At 37.4% G+C, this 19,752-nt stretch overlaps 3 protein-coding genes across 3 annotated transcripts; 2 read left to right on the top strand and 1 right to left on the bottom strand. All coding sequences in view use genetic code 12, as the record gives it.

Moving 5' to 3' along the window:
* Positions 1 to 3,353: 3,353 nt before the first annotated feature.
* On the top strand, positions 3,354 to 10,163 carry SEC16 (vesicle coat component; the record flags this gene model as incomplete). Its single annotated transcript, XM_001524716.2, has 1 exon — positions 3,354 to 10,163. One exon carries the CDS (start codon positions 3,354 to 3,356, stop codon positions 10,161 to 10,163), a length of 6,810 nt encoding a protein of 2,269 aa, XP_001524766.2.
* Positions 10,164 to 11,638: 1,475 nt separating this feature from the next.
* On the bottom strand, positions 11,639 to 12,913 carry SUT1 (general substrate transporter; the record flags this gene model as incomplete). The annotated part of the gene is made up of 1 exon (XM_001524715.2): positions 11,639 to 12,913. One exon carries the CDS (start codon positions 12,911 to 12,913, stop codon positions 11,639 to 11,641), a length of 1,275 nt encoding a protein of 424 aa, XP_001524765.2.
* A 5,286-nt stretch (positions 12,914 to 18,199) lies between these two features.
* On the top strand, positions 18,200 to 19,630 carry PVL30_004622 (uncharacterized protein; the record flags this gene model as incomplete). Its single annotated transcript, XM_001524714.2, has 1 exon — positions 18,200 to 19,630. The coding sequence occupies one exon, from the start codon at positions 18,200 to 18,202 to the stop codon at positions 19,628 to 19,630; it is 1,431 nt and encodes a 476-aa protein (XP_001524764.2).
* Positions 19,631 to 19,752: the final 122 nt, after the last annotated feature.

Here is a 19,752-nt window from a genome sequence, read left to right as displayed (position 1 = left end):
TACACGCGCACGCGCAGCACGAGAAAGGAAGAACTTTTTGTCGAAGCAGTTTCTTCATTGGCTGGGTACAGCAACTTGCATTAATTGAACATAGTTGTAGGTTAGTGTAGTCCTGTAATGGGTCAGTTCATATTGTTATAATAATAATAGTAATAATAGTAATACTCAATAAAAATATTCAAGAGAGAAATCAATAGAAGAAATCAACAGAAAAGGTTGTAATGGTAGTGATGACGAGGTTACATAATATTGGTTAGCCAGCACTATCATATTTTGGTATCCGTGTCTTTTTTTACATCTCTCTCAAAAACATACTTGTAAGACAAATACCATCACTTTGGTGGTGGTGGTGCTGGGTGCTGGGTGTTTGTGGTGGGTGCTGGGTGGTAATACAGAGAACTAGCGGCTATTTAAGAGAACGCCGTGCATAGTTTAGGAGCGCGCTTCCTCTTATCTTTATACATTATCACCAATGATAATTATTTTCATTTTTTTTTTATCCTCTTTAGCACAAGGCTCTCCCCTTTTTTTGCAATTCTTTATCTTACTGTGTGTATTAGACGATGAAAGCCTTGTTAGTCAACACTCTTCAAGATTTTAAATGAGCCATGCCATTGATAGATGTTTATGAGGGAGAGTTAACACCTAATTTTAATAAAGATTACACTTTGACAAGCAACATTTGCTAGAAAGAAGAAAGAAACAAAGAAGAAGAGACAATCATTTCAACACTTGTACTCATTTTTCAGAAACCAGACAAGGATCAATACGTATAACTGTGGAAGAATATATATATAATGAAAAATTTGAGAACTCAACTGAAAGAATGTGGAACAAAGAGCAAAGAAGAGGAACTGGGATTAGAGGAATTTGAAAACAACAATCCAATCCATCAACATCAACATCAACATCAACATCAACGTGGTGTGGTTCTCTATATTTGCTATCATGGCTGCGTGACAGCTGTCTCTGCACTCTGTCTCTCTTTGAAATAGTTTTTTTTGTTGGTAAAAAAATCTATTTTGCTATGGTTATGAGCCAGCATTTTCTGTCTTCCTCTTCTTCTCTACTTCTCTTTCATCTCTTTCATCTCTTTCATCTCTTTCATCTCTTTCATCTCTTCATCTCTTAATCCTCCCTTCTCTCTCTTGCTTTCCACAGTGAAGATCACCATTTTTTTCAATTCAAAAGCACAAAAAAAAGGGGGAAAAGAGTTATATCCCATGTACTATTCTTTTTTGAAAATTTATTTATTTACAATATCCACTTTCAATGATACTGCAGTATATATAAAAAACTATTGCAACATAATTCTAACATTAAACGTTTGAGAAAGCAATCATTTTTTTTTTTTTGACACATTGACGGATTGGCGCATTTGTACTGGAAAAAACAATTGTGTGTGAGAAGAGCATACATTGCCATTATATTGGCAAGAGCCTTTGGACAACACTTGCATATTATGATATTTATGTATAAAAATACTACAGGCATTTCGGGATCCATTTTGTCTTTTTTACCACACAAGCCTTCTTCTCCTTACTTTTTTCTCTCTTACTTTCTTTTGCCCCCTTGCTGTTTGTTTATGCTACCCGTGCGGTCCATTATCTACTTAAATTCACCTTTTGGTTTTCTTTTTTTTTTTGGTTTTTTTTTTTTTGGTTTTTTTTTTTTTGGTTTTTTTTTTTTTGGTTTTGTTTTGTTTTGAGCTGGTGAATGTAAACATGAAACAGGATGCTCTAAGCCATACAGTATGGAGAAGGATATCTCTTTGGTCACCGAGAAGACATTGTGAATGAGCCATGTTTGTTATACTGGATCATACAATGATTATTAATAATATTAGAATTATTAATTTTCTTTTTTTTTTTTAAATTCAAATACTACGACCATCTCGGCATTTCATTTCATGTTTTTCTAAACAAGCCTCTCATTCTCTTTAATTCTCTTTATCCCCTTTCGTAAAACTTCATGGCAAGTAATCGGAATAGTTAAATAGATAAATAGACAAATATATCGACTTTATCATCACTTATGAAATTACTAACCAATTCCATTTCTATGCCAATTCTGCGTTTGTTCAGAATCCCAAAAAAAAACTAATCAATGCTGTGGTATATTTGTATACAACTCAGTTCTACTGTCGGTTCGGGATATGTGCTCAACTAATAATCAAATATACCACACTATCTACCATCTACCACAAATAATAATAATAATAATAACAACAACAGCAGCAACAGCATTATTAAATAATAAAGCTCTGATTCCTCTTTTTTTTCCAACCTAAATTACAATCTGGTAAATTTATTCCGTATGTTTCACGAAAGATGTTGTTGAGCAATGATGTAGTTTATTGAGAAATCTATTCTTTTTTTACGCCCACTGGCCGACTTGTCAAATCGCACAATCGCCGAATCGCCGACTCGTTTCACGTTTATCGCTTCCGGTCTTTTTTTTTTATTCGCACCGGTCTCCGTCCATTACCACGTCCTCGCGTCCTTACCCAAAAAAAATTAAATTACAAGAATACAAAAATCACATAAATTGAATTGGTAATGACAGCACAAAACAACGCGTAAATAAACTAATAAGTGGATTGTTTTTTTTAAAAAAAAAAATTATTTTACCAACATTTTATTCACAATAACTACAGAGGGGATATTATCCATTATCTATTACTGTGTCATTATTAGAGGTATGTTGCTAGTTGTAACTTCTTTATTGCAAGTTGCTTTAGCCAAAAATAAAATAAAAAAGGTGATGGCTTATTATGACGACTGCCAAAGAAGAAGAAAAGAAGAAAAGAAGAAGAAAAAAAATCAAATTGTGCACAGTACAGTTGCTTCAACAACTTGCAACATCAAACATTTCTTCTCGACTTCCCTCATCCTCCCTTACTTATCGGCATCTACCCCTAGCGCAACATCAAACTCTAGTTGTAATATGTTTACCAATGTAAATAGATTCAATATATATATATATATATACATAATTTTTGCGCTACCTCCTTTACAGAGATCACTTGGCATGATACTGTCACGTGTGTAACGCTGCCATTACTAAGTGACAATAGAAAGATTCTGCGACATACGCGAAAGTGAAAATAATATTAATATTGCCAAAACCAACGTTGGCAACATTAACACTTAACCCTTTCCCACCAACCAATCAGCCTATCAGCCAACCAACCAACCCACCTACTAAACAAACAAACAACGAAAGTAATAACATATCTATTCTCTGCCATTACTTGACATTGCTGGTAAAAAAAAATAAAAAAGAAAAAAAAAAAATAAAGAAAATTAAATTTTATACAACTGCCGTGAAGCAGCATTAAAATACAAAACAAAATGGATTCCTTGGAAGACCATCTATTGAATGACGATCTAATGACTGATATTTCGCAAGACCTACAACAGGAAGAAACAGCAAACAAAAACGAAATCAACAACGATGCTGGTGAGGGTGGTGAGGGTGGTGATGGTGATGATTTCTTCCTGAACTTGAATCAGTTCCATCCCGTGACATCAAACCATTTTCATGATCAGATTGTAGTGGGACATCAAGATGTTGATGGAGACAATAGATACCCTGAGCATTTATTTCAAGATATTGAAAATGAAGAGTATGATCGTGATGAACAGGATCCATACATAGATGAAAACCAACTATATGCACACACAGGATACGACTACGAACAGCATGGACAGGATGATGTGCAAAACTACTATAATAATGGAATTGAGCACCAAGAACATGATAGCCAAGAACATTATGACGATCAGGATGAGCTGTTTTTTAATCAATTGGCATCTGAAAATGACAAAGAAATGCCATCACACTCAAAACTGCGAGAGGAATTAAATTTGAACCAGGACGAAGAAAATTCAGACGATTTCTTCAACCAATTAGGAAGCGCTAAGGTGGAAGTAGCGAAATCTAAAGAAGAAGAACAAGAAGTAAAAGAAGAAAAGGGAACTGAAAATGAAAATAGTTCTGAAAATAAAGTGGAAAACAACGACTACAATGAAGAAGATACTGCGAAAGCTCAGATCAAGGATGATATATTTTCACGAGACGAAGTGCAGTATGATCTGCAAGCAGATGATCAATTCTTTAATCAGTTCTCACAAGAAAACGAGGCTCAGCCTAATTTAGCAGACGAATCAGAAGATGCAAACTTTTTTAATCAATTGGCTACGGATGTAAAAGAGGTACCACGAGCTAGTATCAACACAATCGAGCACGAAGAAGTTGTTCCTGAGATTGAAGAGAATTTGCCCAAAAATGATAGCATAAATGAAAACTCTACTGATATGAATTTTAGTCAGTCGCTAAAACTCGAACCAGACGAGCACTTGGATCAGTTTTTTAATAAACTCGAAGAAGAAAACGAGCAAACCATGAGAGTAAAACCAAAAGACGAACAAAATCATCTTAATGAAAAAGAGGAAAAAGAGGGAAAAGAGCACTCTAATCTTTATCAACCTCCACACGTGCCCTTGGATGTTCAAGACAAAGATTCCACAAGTAACCTGGATTTAATCAAAGAAACTGAATTGGACTTGGAAGAGGATAACTTTTTAAGTGAAGTATCTAAAGAGTTACAGAATGACAAAACATTGCTTAATCAAAGTGCAGCTGATTCTGTTATTGAAACTAATGCGGATACGCCATTGCCAGAAGATGCCGCTAAAAAGTCTAACAAAGAGTCCGTGTCTGAGCAAAAACCCAAATCCAATGAACACGGAATGAAGAATATCGAGTTGGACTTGGATTTGGATTTGGATTTGGATTTGGATGATGACTTGCTTTTAGATGAAGAGTTTCTCGAGGAAGCGGAAGTTCCAAATCTTGTACAGAATGATGAGAAGCAACCAGTTAAGGAGCCAGTACGTCCCTCTTCTGTAAAGACCAACACAGGTACAAACACAAGTTCCAAATATGCACCAGCTCTGGCATCTTCAACTGCTGCAGTACCTACTACTTCCATGAAACCAGGTGTTGGACACAGTACCTATAATGCTACTCAATCAGCTCCACTAAAACGTGCTGGTGCTAATGTCAACAATGTTTATTCTCGTCAACCATCTTCCGAAGCCAAAAATCAACAAGAGTTCCTTAAAGAACTTGAAAAGAAAAAGGCTAAATCAGATGCATTCGATTTCCCAGATTTGATAGAAAAGCAACCTCCTCCGAGAAGAGCAGCACCTGTGAAAACATTGCTGAAACAACAAACTATATCTCCCATCCAGCAACCTTCAAATCTCTCTCTGGCTGGTATTGGTATTGGTACTGGTGCTGGTACTGGTGCTGGTGCTAGCGCACCACCTCCACAATCAATATCAAAAAAACCTACGCAACCTAAAAAGAACCCATATCAACCAAAAAGTGGAACCTCGCCAATTTTCCAGCAGCATATACCAGTAGTAGGACACAGTGGAGTTGCATTGCCCAATGCAAATCCCGTGGCTGGGGATATTAGAAATAATACATTTTCTTTTCCGCCAACCTCTTCAACATCGTCATTACCACATCAACTGCCAAGTACATCGCAAGTCAAACCCAGAAACATGTATGAACCACCTCCACTTGCTGCTCAAGGGGGACCACCACCGCCACCACCGCCACCACCACCGACAACACAAGCAGCAGCAGCACATCCACCGCAATATGCATTCCCTCCGCTTGCACCTTCAACGCAAGTACCGGGTCATAATCAAGCACAAGGCTTGCCACAAATAAATACAAAGCAAGTTGGCAAAACAATGCTGCCAGTTGGTAACAGCCCTTATGTTCCGAATGCTAGTGGTCCATATGCTCCTCTGTCACAACAACATAGGACTCATTCTAGAGCTGCCTCTCTAGTTGGTGGAAGAGGGAAGGAAGTCAATCCTTATGCCCCGGTATTGACCACTGTCCAAAGTGGTGTAGGTGTGCAATACTCTCCACTGACTCAACAAGCTGGTGCAGCACAGCAATTAGGACTACCCCCATTACCACAAGGTCAAGCACAGGTCCCTCCAATGCCGCAGCAGTCTATGAGCTCTGTAGTAGCACAAGCTCCTATAGGACCAATAGGTCCTATTGTACCAGCACCCGGACAAGTAACACAACAACAACAGCACCAGCACCAGCACCAGCACCAGCAGCAAAAACAACAGCAAAAACAACAGCCATTGCACCCATCGCTGGCACAGGCGCTGCAAATCAAGTCACAACCTCCTCATATTCATGGTGTTATTCCTCCCGGTCGTGTTCGTGGATTTTCTAATCCGCAAAGGAATATTTACAAACAAGCGCCAAAGATTGTTAACCCCGAGCAATTGGCATTTAGACAATTTCCTATTTTCAATTGGAGTATTGGACAAAATGTTGTTGTGGTGAAAACAAATGTAACGTATAATGCACCAGTCATTAGCATTGAGCCAGTAACAAATATTTGTAAAGACAAAGAAATCTACGCCAATTTCCCAGGTCCCTTAGTCAAGTCAAAATCGAAAAAAAAGGAATTGATTGCATGGTTTGAAATTTCGGCCCAATACTTGCGTACCAATGGATACAATGATGAGCTACTCCTTAATGATGTATTATTAGAGCTAGTGAAGGCTGATGGAGACTTGAAATCACCAGAATGTGTTAAACAAATATGTCTGCTCCTTAATCCTAATGTCAATTTCAAAGTTCAAGACTTGCCAGTTGGTGGTATTGGTGCTGCAAATGGACACAAGTTAGACAACTCTGGTATCAATACTGTGTTTGCATTGATTCAAACTGGTGACATGGCCAAGGCTTTGGAATATACGATTTCAAGAGGCGATTGGGCTTTGGGCTTGGTAATCGCCAACTTTAGTGGTCCCGAGAGTTTTGCTCGTATTGCCTCTGAATATGCAAGAAACACATTCCCATTTTCGAAGGCCAATAACAAAGTCATGCATATAATGCCTATAATTTTGAAAGTTATTGCAGGAAATGTTCAAAGTGTGATTCAAGATTTGACAATTGTTCAAAATGAAGGTGATTATGCCAGCTTGCACTGGAAGGAGATTGTTTCAACGGTTGCAATTAGCGGGTCATTGAAGGCCAAAGAATTCTTGATTGAATTTGGTAAATTTTTGATCAACAGAAATAATCTCCTTGGTGGTGAGATCTCATTTATCTTGGCTGGCTTGCCATTTGGGCAACAAGGTTTCATGGCATTGACCTCGGGACATCATTCAATGTATACTCAAGTTTATGAGGCTATTTTGAACATTAATACTGCTTTGCAATTCCCGCACTTACTCCCAATCAAATTGAAACATGCTTCAACTTTGGCCGATTACGGATTGATCAATGAATCGCAAAAGTATATTGACTCATTGAATTCCAACATTAAATCTTTGGGCAATAAGTCTCCATTTGTTAATCAAAACTTGATTCTGGAATTTCAAAACCTCATCACGAGACTACGTGATCTAGGCTCTAGTGACCAAGGGGGATGGTTTGGTGGCAAAATGAGCAAAGTGAACCTCGACAAAGTTTGGGGCCAGATTGACAAGTTCATTGTTGGTGGTGGTGAAGATACCAATAAGCTGAAGAGTGGGGATACTGGTGTATTTAGCAAATTCAGTCCGTCAATTTCACGCACTTCTTCAACATTGGAGTTTAGCACCATGCCATTTGCATCACCTTCGATGAAAGGACCAGAACAATTTGAAAGAAGGACATATACATCAAATACATCGTTTATGCCACAACCTCAATTGGACACACATGCGTCGACAAATTCGGTTTACAAGTACGCTCCAGGCAATACTTTGGGAAATAGACAAACGCATGGTGCCGGATCCGAAAGGTATGCCCCCTTTGCAGGAAACATGTCACAGCCGAATCTCCACGAACCTCTGCATCATCATCATCATCAACAACACCAACAACAACAACACCTGGTATTTTTAAACCAGCTGCAGCAACAGGGTCAAAATAAGGTTCAGTCGCCGCCACTGGCGTCAAAGGTATACCCTTATGGAAATCCAATAGGACATTTGTCAAATTCGTCAATTGGCTCAATACCACACCTGAACATTGGCGCACCAAGCCATTCTGGTGCCACGGGTACTGCTTCGGGTACTGCTACGGGTACTGCTGGTCTCAATGCCACCAAAGCTCTTCCTGGACATAAGCCTCAACAATCAATATCGAGTGTTATATCCGGGGAAAGCATAATTTCAAATACACCAGTATCTGCTTCTCACCAATCGCACCAATCGCACCAATCGCACCAGTTGCACCAGGATGGTGAGAAAATTTCTACCATTCAGGAGTCGCCAGAGTTGTATCCAAGTCAAAACTCGCAAAAGCATCTGAAATCACCAGTCACTGAGGTGCCAGAAATCAAGGAACCAGAAGTGCAAGCTCCGCCACCTCCTAAGATGGCTAAGGCCAAATCTGCTCCGCCTCCTAGAAGTAATCCATATGCTCCTACTGCTGGAGCAAATGCACAAGCCAAACAAAGAAGAAACAAGTATGGTCCTGTCGATTTCAGTACTCCATCGAAAGACACTACAAGTTCGAAGTATGGGCCCACCAGTAGCCAATCGAATACTAGTAAATATCGCGCTGAATTAGGTAATGATTTCAAGAGCAGTTTTCACCCACCACAAGATGTCAAAAATAACAATACTTATAATGGTGAGAATGTTGATACTAAAACAGCACTTGCACCGCCAGTCAAGCACAAGGTGGATTCTACTAAAGTTGATGAAGAGCAAATCGATCGAGAAAGTCAAGATGTGGGAGGTGTTCAGAAAAATGAGCATGATTTTGAAACCAATCAAGAGGCAAATCTAGGTCCAAATGCCGAATCTTCACAGTTTGATATCTACGATTATCCAGGTAATGATTACAAACCCACGGCTTCTACGCCTCCCAGACGCAAGCCAACAAAGAATGTTCCGCATATTGAAGATAGCTTTGACAATTCAGTATTGGAATCTCCGTCTAGTGGAATTACTCCAGCTAGACCGTTGACTTTAAACCAAGGAGTGGCTAGCAATTTTGATCCGATGAGAAGAATGTCGAATTTCTCCACTATTTCAGCTGGCCATCGTGTTCGTGAGCTTGATGGATACCCTATTCCTGGAAGTCCCGATGAAACCACTCGTGCGAATTCAGTATTTGGAGCTCCACCAGTTACTGCGGGAGCTGTTCATGGCATACCAGCGACTGTCAACTCTACTACGAACGCAGATGCTGCTGCTGCTGCTGCTGCTGCTAGTGCTGCTACTGTTGCTGTTGCTTCTCAAGGTGGTACGGGCTACTTTTCTTCGAGACTTAGTCAATCGCAACAAAGTGCATTGTATCAGCAATACGAAGTTCAGGATGATACCGTTAGAGACTATGTGCCTATTGCCGAGGAAGACGAAGACGATGAAGATGATTTGAAGAAGCAAAAGAAGCAAAAGAAGCAAGAAGAGGAGAAACGAGCCAAGGAGCAGAAGTTGAGAGAAGAGCAAGAGGCTAAGGAATTGAAGAAGAAGCAACTGCGTTCGCAGATGAGTGGCGATGGTAGCAAAGAAGGGTGGTTCAATGGATGGCTTGGTAGTAAGAATGATGGTAAACCTAAGCCTATACGTGCCAAGTTGGGAGAAAAAGTCAACCCGTTCTATTACGATGAAAAGCACAAGAGATGGTTAGATAGAACCAAGCCGATTGAAGAGCAATTGAATGCAGGCAAAGCACCACCTCCGCCACCAAGTATGAAGAAAAAACCTGGTGCATCTGCAGCAGATGGTGGATTATCGAGTCCACCTTCTACAGCTAGCGGCGTTACTCCTTCCATCACGCCATCTGGGCCTCCTAGACCAGCAGGAACACCTTTATCGCGAAATGGACAAGGTCCAATTCCTCTGAGTGCTAATGAAGCTTCTGATTCCTCTGCACTGGCTCCGGTGTCTGGTGTTCCACCTGCACCTTCAACGCGTCCTGGTCAAAGACCAAAGACTAGTGGAGCTCCTGGTGCTGGTGCTGGTGCTGGTGCTAAAACAGCCCCATCATCAACGAACTTGGCCAATGCAAGTCTTGATGACCTTTTGTCGATGAATGAGAGTTCAAGCACAGTTGGTCGTAAACCTAGACGTGCAGGAAGAAGGAATTACATCAATGTTTTGGACAAATAGTGGACAAGTTATATATCCTTTTTTTTCCTTTTTCCAAATAATTTAAGAAGATGTGCTTTGGAATGGAAACAGATGAATATAAAAAAAAAAAAAAGAAAAAGCTTATAATATAAAAGTACCCAATTTGTATTTTTTTTTCCTCGCAAACACATGTAGACTTTCTAAAAGGTTGTAGTAGTAAGACAATGTGACGTGTGAGAAGGTTATAAGAGATAAGTCGAGACCAACACTCAGTTTTGAATCCCATATACATATATACACTTTATTATCTTTTGCTAGTATGTAATTGTAATTATGCAAATTCAATTGGTATAGTCAAAGTAAATGTGAAGCGGAAGGAAATGACGTAGAAATAGGGTTATTATCGGGAGAGATCGGAATGAGTTCCGTATAATCAATATATAGTTATATTTAGTTGTTGGGTAGTTTACTCAGCTTCAAATATTTTTTAAAAAAAAAAAAAAGTTTGGGTAATTTGATTATGTCTAAACTTGTATTCAATTTTTCTCTGGTGAGGTGGGGGGGGGGAGAGATGAAAGACTAAGTGGTCAGCCTGGGTGTTGAAAAACCACAAAGGAAATAGATGGAAAACATTTATAAAGAAAATCGACAAAAAATCAACAAATGCCTTGCAATTTGCAAGTGTATATGTTCTTCTTCTGTGGCTTCTTGTATGTTTGTCTATTTTTTTGCAAAGAAATCGTAGATAACCATTTTTCTGTTTTTCCGATACGTTTAATTTTTTTGACTTCTTTTCCTTTTTCCATGTTCTACTCAAAAAGGAATTTTCGGAGTTGGGCGAAAAAAAGAAAAAAAAAAACACACTCACAACGGTCTGTATGTATAATTATGTATACATATATGTTTAGGTGTATGCGCTACCAGTACAGTAGTAACATTTACTGTGTCGCACAATATTATTCTCTATTCCTTTTTTCTCTTTCTTTTGCAGCAATAGGAGCCGCACTTGATTCTAAAACAGGAAGCAGTCTACAAATATACGCACATATACAAAATTACCGATTTTAGACTCTGAGTCAAATAGAGGTTCTCGATGAGAAGGAAACAAAAAGTTGCATACCATTCAAAAAGTTGAAGATCAACAATTATACACTCTGCTTTAATGCCAACAAAAAAAAAAGTGAGATATATAAACAATATGTATATATGCAAATATATATGTATAAAACAATTAATTCTTTCTTCTTTTTCTATTATATTTTTGGGAGAGAAAAAAAAAATAGGAAAAGAAAAGAAACAGAAAGTATTGTACTTTAAAAATAATTCTAAACAATTTGATTTCAAGAATTGAACATTCAGTAGCCCTTATCCAAAGGGCCATTTACTCCTATTTTAACAATTGGTGTTTACCTGCCTACCTTTACCTGCCTACCCTTACCCTAATTTTTTTTATTTCTTTTTTTTAGTTTTAACTCCTTCCGCTTCTTGTTCTTAGCTTCAAGCTCCTTTTTGATTTAGTCAAACAGACACTCGTGTGAGCGTTTGCTGCAGTTTACACATTGTCTATTGCTTTGCTCGCCAACAACAGCAACAGCAACAACACATTTGACTTTCTTCTTTCTGCATTGTGAGCAGCTGCTTCTTCTGCTTTCTGTAATTTGTGTGCTGCTACTTGAGTTACCTGTACTTGTTTGAAAACTTGTCATTGCCATTTGTGGTGATGGTACACGAACCAATGTTTTATTTATACTCATCAACACTTGTTGTTGTTGTTGCTCTGCGTGTTGGTGTGGGTGGTTGGTCAAACCAGCTTCCTTACTTCCTTTGCTCTTCTTTGCTGTATATTTTTTAAATGTGGCCGTGCCATTTTTCTTCTTGTTCAGCATTATGTCTTCCTTTGTAAAGCCTTTTGAAAAGCAGCATAAAGTGTTTTTCAATTCGCAGGATGTGCATGGTTTGAATTTGATGTATTTGTCTCTTGAGTAAATGATACTGAGGTTGCCGGTTGCAATGATGATTTTGCCTTGGCTTTGGAGTTGTGATGATTGCAGAGGCGATAAGTGAAACTCAGTTGAGATGCCAAGTATATCCAGACCAAGGATGGTAATCTCTGCATTGCATTTAACTTTTCTAGCACGGCATGAATCACAAGATGGACCAAGTCTTTGTCTTCTCTTTTGTTGTTGTGGTTGTTTAGGTTCTTGTTGTTTTGGTTGTGGTTGTGGTTGTGGTTGTGGTACAGCTTGGTTGTGTATAGACTCTGGGGTAGCTGGTGATGAAAGAGATGATATAGACAAGGAAGATGATGATCTAAGAGAAGGTAATGACACCAATCTGTCATTCTGCTGTACTGGCGAGTAAATTTTTTGTTGCTGCTGTTGCTGCAGCTGTTGTTGTTGTTGCTGTTGTTGTTGTTGGTCATATACAATGGCTGAGCTCAACAATCCTAGACCGTGGCAGTTTTTCGTTGTATCAAATCTGTTCAAGTTTAATTCTGTCAATTGGTTGTAAGTAGCAGTTGGGTTTTTTGGTGAGAATGAGCAGAATGAGGATGAGCTGGATAATGTAGGTTTGTTTAATGTGTAGTTTGTGTTTATTGGTGGTAATTTTATCAGTTCTGAGGAATCATAGTAATGGATGCTATTTGATGGTGAGGGTAATGTGTGGATAGGTGGTAGAATAGTCTTGTAAGTGTGTTTTGGTGTGGTGAACCCACTGTTCATAGCGGCTGGCAGGTAGTGGTGACCAGATTGTGGTTGCATTATAGAATAAGTGAGTAAATCAGACATTTTTTTTTAGTTGTATATATATATATATGTGTGTGTGTGGGTATGTGTGTGTTTGTCTATGTGTGTATGTGTGATGAGAAACTTTAAAATAGAGGAAAATTAAACAAAAAAAATTCAACTATTTAGTGGTAAAGACTGTTTTGGTAAAAACTTTTCGGTAAAATGTTGGGAAATCATGGTGGTATATATATTTAGAGAGAGAGAGAGATGGTGCTGCTGCTGCTGCTGATTCCTTAAATAAACAATAGGGCTACAGCAAAGACTCATGAATCACATTCTTGAAATGCAGAAAAGGTTCCATAGGCAATGGGGTAAACGGAATGGAAAGAACAATTAAAAAAAATTAAATAAAAAATAAATAAAATAAAAAAAAAAAATAAAAAAAAAAATCCATAAATCCGGTGGAGGGGGAGACAGAGAGAGACAGAGGGCGGGGGGGGGTAAAAAAAAAAGTGTCACAATAAAAGCGGGGAGAAAGAGAAAGAGAGAGAGACAAAACAGTTTCTCGGAACAGCCTTTCCCCTCTGTCATAAATTATTGTTGCTGTTTCCAGGACAAATGAAATTTTTTTTCAAATAAAATAAAAAAAATATTACCATACTATCAACCACACATATAGCCCATACACCTTCTAACCGTTTTTCTTTTTTTCTCTCTCTAATTTTCTTTTCTAGTAATTTAACTCTGATATAATGTATTGGTTAGGAGCATATACACTTTGTAAATTGAAATGTTAAAAAGAATTGAGGAGATACACTTATATGTAGTGTCGCAGTTAGTGCACAGTGTGATATTAGTCTCTCACTCTTTCAGTATAAATATATATTTATATATTTATATATTTATGTATTCGGAGTATACTTGTTGTTACAGTGTGTGTATTCACCTTGACTCCTACATGTGTTCTTTTTTTTTTATTTTCCTCCCTACACGCTTATCAATGCTACAAACCGAGTGATATTTTGTTACCTCGGATTACTCCTCATGTGATTTTCCTTATTGTTTTTGTATGCTGTTTTTTTTTTCTATACTGTATGTCTTTCTATAATTAAGTAGTTTGGTTGAGTTTGAAAGAAAAGATAAAAAAGAAAAAGAAGATTACATTGGTGATGACTAGTATAGATTCATACTAGTGTGTATGGTTATCCCCATAGTTACTAGTTTATGTTCTTCTAGTCTGTTTACTTCATTCTCATTCTCATTCTCTATCTTTTGTTCTAATTATTTTTTGGGGGGCAATCTTCAAAGTAGACCAATGCTTTGAGAGACAAGGAAAATGTATTTGAGTCACACAACGTAAATGACTCTTCCCTCCTCGGTCCAACAAGAAAAAATATATAAAAAAATGGACTTAATGCGAACCAGATTAAAAATAATAGGTGTAGATCCCACTTTTTCTTCTATAACGAATGGACTTTGCTTTTTTTGCTCCGAGAGCCCTTTCTTTCAACAAAATGTGAATGTCTCTTAATGGGTATTACTTTTGTTTCTTTTTTTGTTTTTTTTTTGTTTTGCTTCCTCGAAGATAAGAGCAGATGGGGTGCAATGGAGAAAGTCGGAAACAATATTAGCAGTTGGGTTTAGTTCCTTTTGTATTCTCCGAGAGTTCTTCTGTTAGTACAAAGGAAAAAGGGAATAAGGGAAAAGAGGAGTCAATATAATAGAACTCTAAAACAGTACAGTACAAGATATGGTGGGAATTTAACCGAGCTATTTTTTTTTTTTTTTTTGAAACAAAAAAGAATTTTTAGTAAAAAAGGCCCTCTCTTACCAACTGTTTACCATATACACTAATTATTGGTTCTGACTATTTTGTATACTTGTCGTGTGAAAAAAAAAAAAAAGAATAGAAAGATATACAAAACAATAAGAAGAAGAGGAAGAGGAATAAAAGTCAAAGTTGAAGCAATGGCTATATAGAAATTATTGTTAGTTGTTGTTTGTGTTATCTGTTTTCTCTCCTGAATTTCCCGTGGTACGGCACCGAGAAAGAGGAGATGGCGAGTGAGTGAGTGAGTGAGTGAGTGAGTGAGTGAGTGACTGAGTGGGGGGGGGGGAAAGAAAGTGATCGAGGAAGCAACTGCGCTACAAACCTTTGCTTTTCTTCCTTTGCGTGTACCCTACAGCACTACCTCCTCCTTCTTCTCCTCCTCCTCTTTTCTCCATCTCTTTCAATACACAGTTCATTTACATTAACAGATGATGAAGATGATATTGGGAATGAGTAGCATACATCTCCCCTCACTGTTTGTTCCCGTATCAGCATCTCAACCTATTGACCAAACTTTAATAAAGCATAGAGTCTCTCTTTATCTCTTTTAAATTTACACTTGCTTCTTCTTCTTCAATTTCTTCTTCTCCTCCTCCTCCTCCTCCTCTCTTCTTCCTCATTCTATGCATCACAGTTTCAGTCTATTCTGCTTACTCCTCTATTTCTAATAATCCATATTGACCCGTGGCTAAACTCACATAAAGACTTTTTTTTTTAATGCGTCTAATCCTGAAATTTAGAAAAAGAAGAAGAGTGAAGAGTGAAGAATTCTTCTCCTCTTTTATTCCTTCTTTGTTCATATTAACATATACTAAAATTTATATTTTAAAAAATAAAAAATAAAAAATAAAAAATAAAAAATAAAAAATAAAAAAGTAGAAACTCCGAGAGGTTTGTTTTCTTCTTTTTTTTTTTTTCTGCTCCTCCTCCTTTTCTGCTGCTGCTTCTTCTTCTTCCTCTCCATCCATCCATCCATCCGAAACCTTCTTCTTCTTCTTCTTTTCACATGGCAACAACAACACAACTACTAATGAGTAAAAGAGAGAGAGAGAAAGAGAGAATCAAAAATAAACAAAAGAAGAAAGAAAAAATATTACAAATTGGACAATGGATTGAATGGACAAGAAATACATTACTTCCCTACCCACTACCACTGCTACTACCATCATCATCAATAATCTCCTTTAAACATAAAGAATGCCAAAAAAGGGAAGATAAATGATAAAGGAACTATAGAAGAAAATCATATTAGCACTAAGAACAACAACAACAACAGCAACAAAAAAGAAAAGCTCTTTCGAGACCTCGGAGTCCGGAGTTTTATTTTGTTCTCTCTCTTGTAGATTTCACCATATCACAACTAACAAAATTGTATTTATTCCTTACCTCCCCTCTTCCTTTCCCCCCCCCCCCCCCCCCCCCCCCCCCGACTCAAAAAAGAAAATAAAATTAAGAACAAGTAAAAACCAGTAACAATAACAAATAACAGTCACCAGACGATGCTAAAGTTGTTATATATTGTGCACCCTTTTTCTCTCTTCAACATATTGTGCTTTCTTATAATTGACATTTTCCTTTACAGAAAAGAAAAAAAAAAAGATCAACACTATGACATTCCTCTTGACTTTCTCCTTCTCTCTCTCTCTCTCCACCCCCACTTTATTGCCCCACATCTCAAATCTTTTCTTTTTTTTTCTTTTGATAGATGTTCTCTTCTCTAAACTATACATACTTTGCTTATAACCCAATTTGCATTAACTCCTATATACAACAAACAATCTTCTTCGCATAGCTTCACAATCATCGACCAAAGAAGAAGAAGAAGAAGAAGAACAAACAACAAACAACAAACAACAACACAAGTCTGGAATAACCCGCGGTTAACAGAGTATGGTTGAACCCTCTACTATTTCTATACTTCACTTTCCTTTACGTTCCTTCTTTTACTCAAGGGATTATCATAGCACGCAGATAAGGGAGATAAGCTTACTCTCTCTCTCTCTCTCTCTCTCTCTCTCTCTCTGACACCTGTCTCTTACATCCACATCTACATCAACAAGTAGGGGAATGTAAACCTTTTTTTTCTTTTTTTTTTTTTCTTTTTTTCTTTTTGTTTTTTTTTGCTCTTGCATCCCTTGTATTTTGCTAAAAAAATAAGAGTAATGAAAGTAGTAAACAAAGCAAAGGAAGAAGCTAAAGAAGTAAAAAGCAAAATGAGTTTCACAACCTTTAATGTCTTTACCAACTTTTTTTTTCATCACTCCTTGTATAAAAATTTTGCATCAAAGCTCTACAAAAATGTCTGCGCACACTATCAAAAGTCTTTTGATCTACCTTCAATATTAGAGTTGCAAAACAGAAATAGAAAAAGAACAAAAAAAAAAAAAAAAAAAATCTAGACACTCAATGGACCCAAATGGAAGTAACTTCAACATCAGCTTAATCTGACCCAATACTTCACAAGTCCTACAAAAATCTAGTGTGTTTGTGTGTGAGTGTATGATATATCGCAATCTCAGTCTCCACTGCATTCATCATTTAATTGGAAAAAAAAAGGACAAATAATTTTTTTTTTTTTTTTGCACTTATTCTCAACCCAACTAAGATGTGAAAAAAAGTATTAATAATATTATTATTATTATTAATATCATACACGTGAAAAGCACGTGAACAATATACAACTATTTTTTTATTTTTTTATTTATTTTAATTCCCTCCTACTTCCTGTGTTTATAATTTGCCCTAAATGGTAATCAACCAAAAATACTACTTTTGTGGATGGGCTTTACCAAACCAATTTTATACAAACATTTCAATCTTGAACCTCTTCACCGTTCATAATAAGTAAAGAACTACACACAAAGAAGAATTAAAGAGCACAACTCTTCAAAAAAAAATTAAAGAAGAAGAAGTAGCAGCAGTAGCAGTAGCAGCAGCAGCAGCAGTAGCAAAGGGTTAAGAGATATCATTACCTTCTTTCCTTCCACCCCACCCCTACTCGACTAAACTAGAAAAAAGGCTTTTTTTTTGATTTCTTTAAACAGATTCTTGATATCCAAAAAATTTTTCTATTTCTTTTGTTTTCCGTTTTTTCATTTTTTTGATCAGACTATCCATTATTTGACTCAAGTTATATTAAAATCAAAGAGGTGAACTTATATACACAAGTAAAGCAAATGACAGAAACATTACCCTTGACATTGTTACCGTCATCGTCAACAACAACAGCAGCAACAACAACAACAACAACATCAACCACCACAACTAACACAACTAACACAATAACATATCCACATCACAACCGTGTTTCGATAACGACTCCCATCAAACAATTTAGAGACCTCACATTGAACCCCACACCTTCTGCTCCAGCATCAACAACGGAAACACATACATTATCTTTTACTGAACCATATAGCACAAAAGATGATATTCAGCATCAACACCAACACCAACACCAACACCAGACATACCCCAGGATTGGCGAACTAAACTCGTCTCCAACAGCATCCACAATGTACGAGAAGGGGTATTCACACAAAATTACAAATAACGTGCTATCAGAACTAAGCAATCGAGCACAACAACTCACATACCTTACCAAGTCCTCAGCATCTTCAGCATCAACATCTTCAGCATCTTCATCACCAAATAAAAACTATGCAGACCAAGTCACCAGAAGAAGAAACAAACGATATAGTGGAATCCACATGACCAAGTTCAAACAAATGGACTCTATAAACCTGCATTACTCAGTACATAAAACCCCATCTCCACAGAAACAACAGAATGAGAAAGAAGATGCAAACACAACAATGATGTCGTCAACAAAGAGAAGGAGAACGCTCAATGCAAATAACGAGATTGTTGCCATCCCAATGCTACACACAATGGCAGAATCTTTTTCGTACACAGATCAAGAAAATCGATTGGAATTTTCAAGAAAAGTATCACCCAACAAGATCTCACCAAGTAAAGGCTCCTTCAATTTACACTCAATGTTGAGACAAACAACTGAAGATGGCTCCCCCAATAAGGAAAATATCGCACCTCCAACATTACCACCAAACATGAAAAACAAACCCAAACTTAATAAACGACCTAGCTCGTTGCAATTAGCCGGAGTGATTCCCCATTCAACTCTGCAAGAGCAATCTTCGCCTATCAAGGCAAAACCACCAAGCTTAAGCCAATACAGTACACTCTCTAAAAAGCCTTCCATCCCACAATTGCAAAAGAAAACATCGATCCCACAATTACAAAAGAAACCCGGATTTCCTACACTACAGCGCAAACTGTCAATTCCACAATTAAATAAAAAACCACTGATTTCGCAAATATCTTCAAAAGATGATTCCTATAATAACAATAACAATAAGTCTATGGTTTCTCCAGCTCAATTTCAATTCCAAACCCAAATACTGTCCAATACAAACACCAACACCAACACCAACTTGCATTATTCAAAATTTGGTTCCAAACCATCGATTTCACACTCTGATCATACCTCGCATAAAGTAGCTAATAATCTACCAGCTCCACTGGGCTCAATGAACCCACCGACTTTGTATCAAAAGATTACACCGTCTTCAAATACCGCATCCACCCAACCAGGATTAGCCAGGATCAGCCCTTCCAAATCATTTTCAACATTCAAGCTGACCAGCTCAACAAAGCAACGTTTTGCTAGTAGTGAAATACCGAGAAACTCTAGCACAAGATCTATGCATACACCCATTGCTGGCGGTGAGTGCCGCAGCATTAGCAGTGGAGCTAGTCTAGTATCATCAACTAATGGCTCCTGTGCTAACCATCAACAACCTGCAATGACCAAGTCAAAATCAGTAACAATACCACAACCATTCTCATTGTACTACAAACCTACGGTATCGTCATCACAAAAATCACTAAATAAATTCCAGAGATTTAAAGAACGGTTCAATTGAAGTGACTATTGCACCCCTTCGTATATTGTATAGAATAAACAAATAAACAAATAAACAAATACTTGATACTGGATATTTAGTTTTGCTCATTCCAGCTTAATTGACATTCTTCATTTATATGT

The sequence above is a fragment of the Lodderomyces elongisporus genome, chromosome 6 (genome assembly GCF_030384665.1).
Source record: "Lodderomyces elongisporus chromosome 6, complete sequence".
Taxonomy (NCBI): Eukaryota; Fungi; Ascomycota; class Pichiomycetes; order Serinales; family Debaryomycetaceae; genus Lodderomyces; species Lodderomyces elongisporus.
This window is presented reverse-complemented; position numbering and strand designations above follow the sequence as displayed.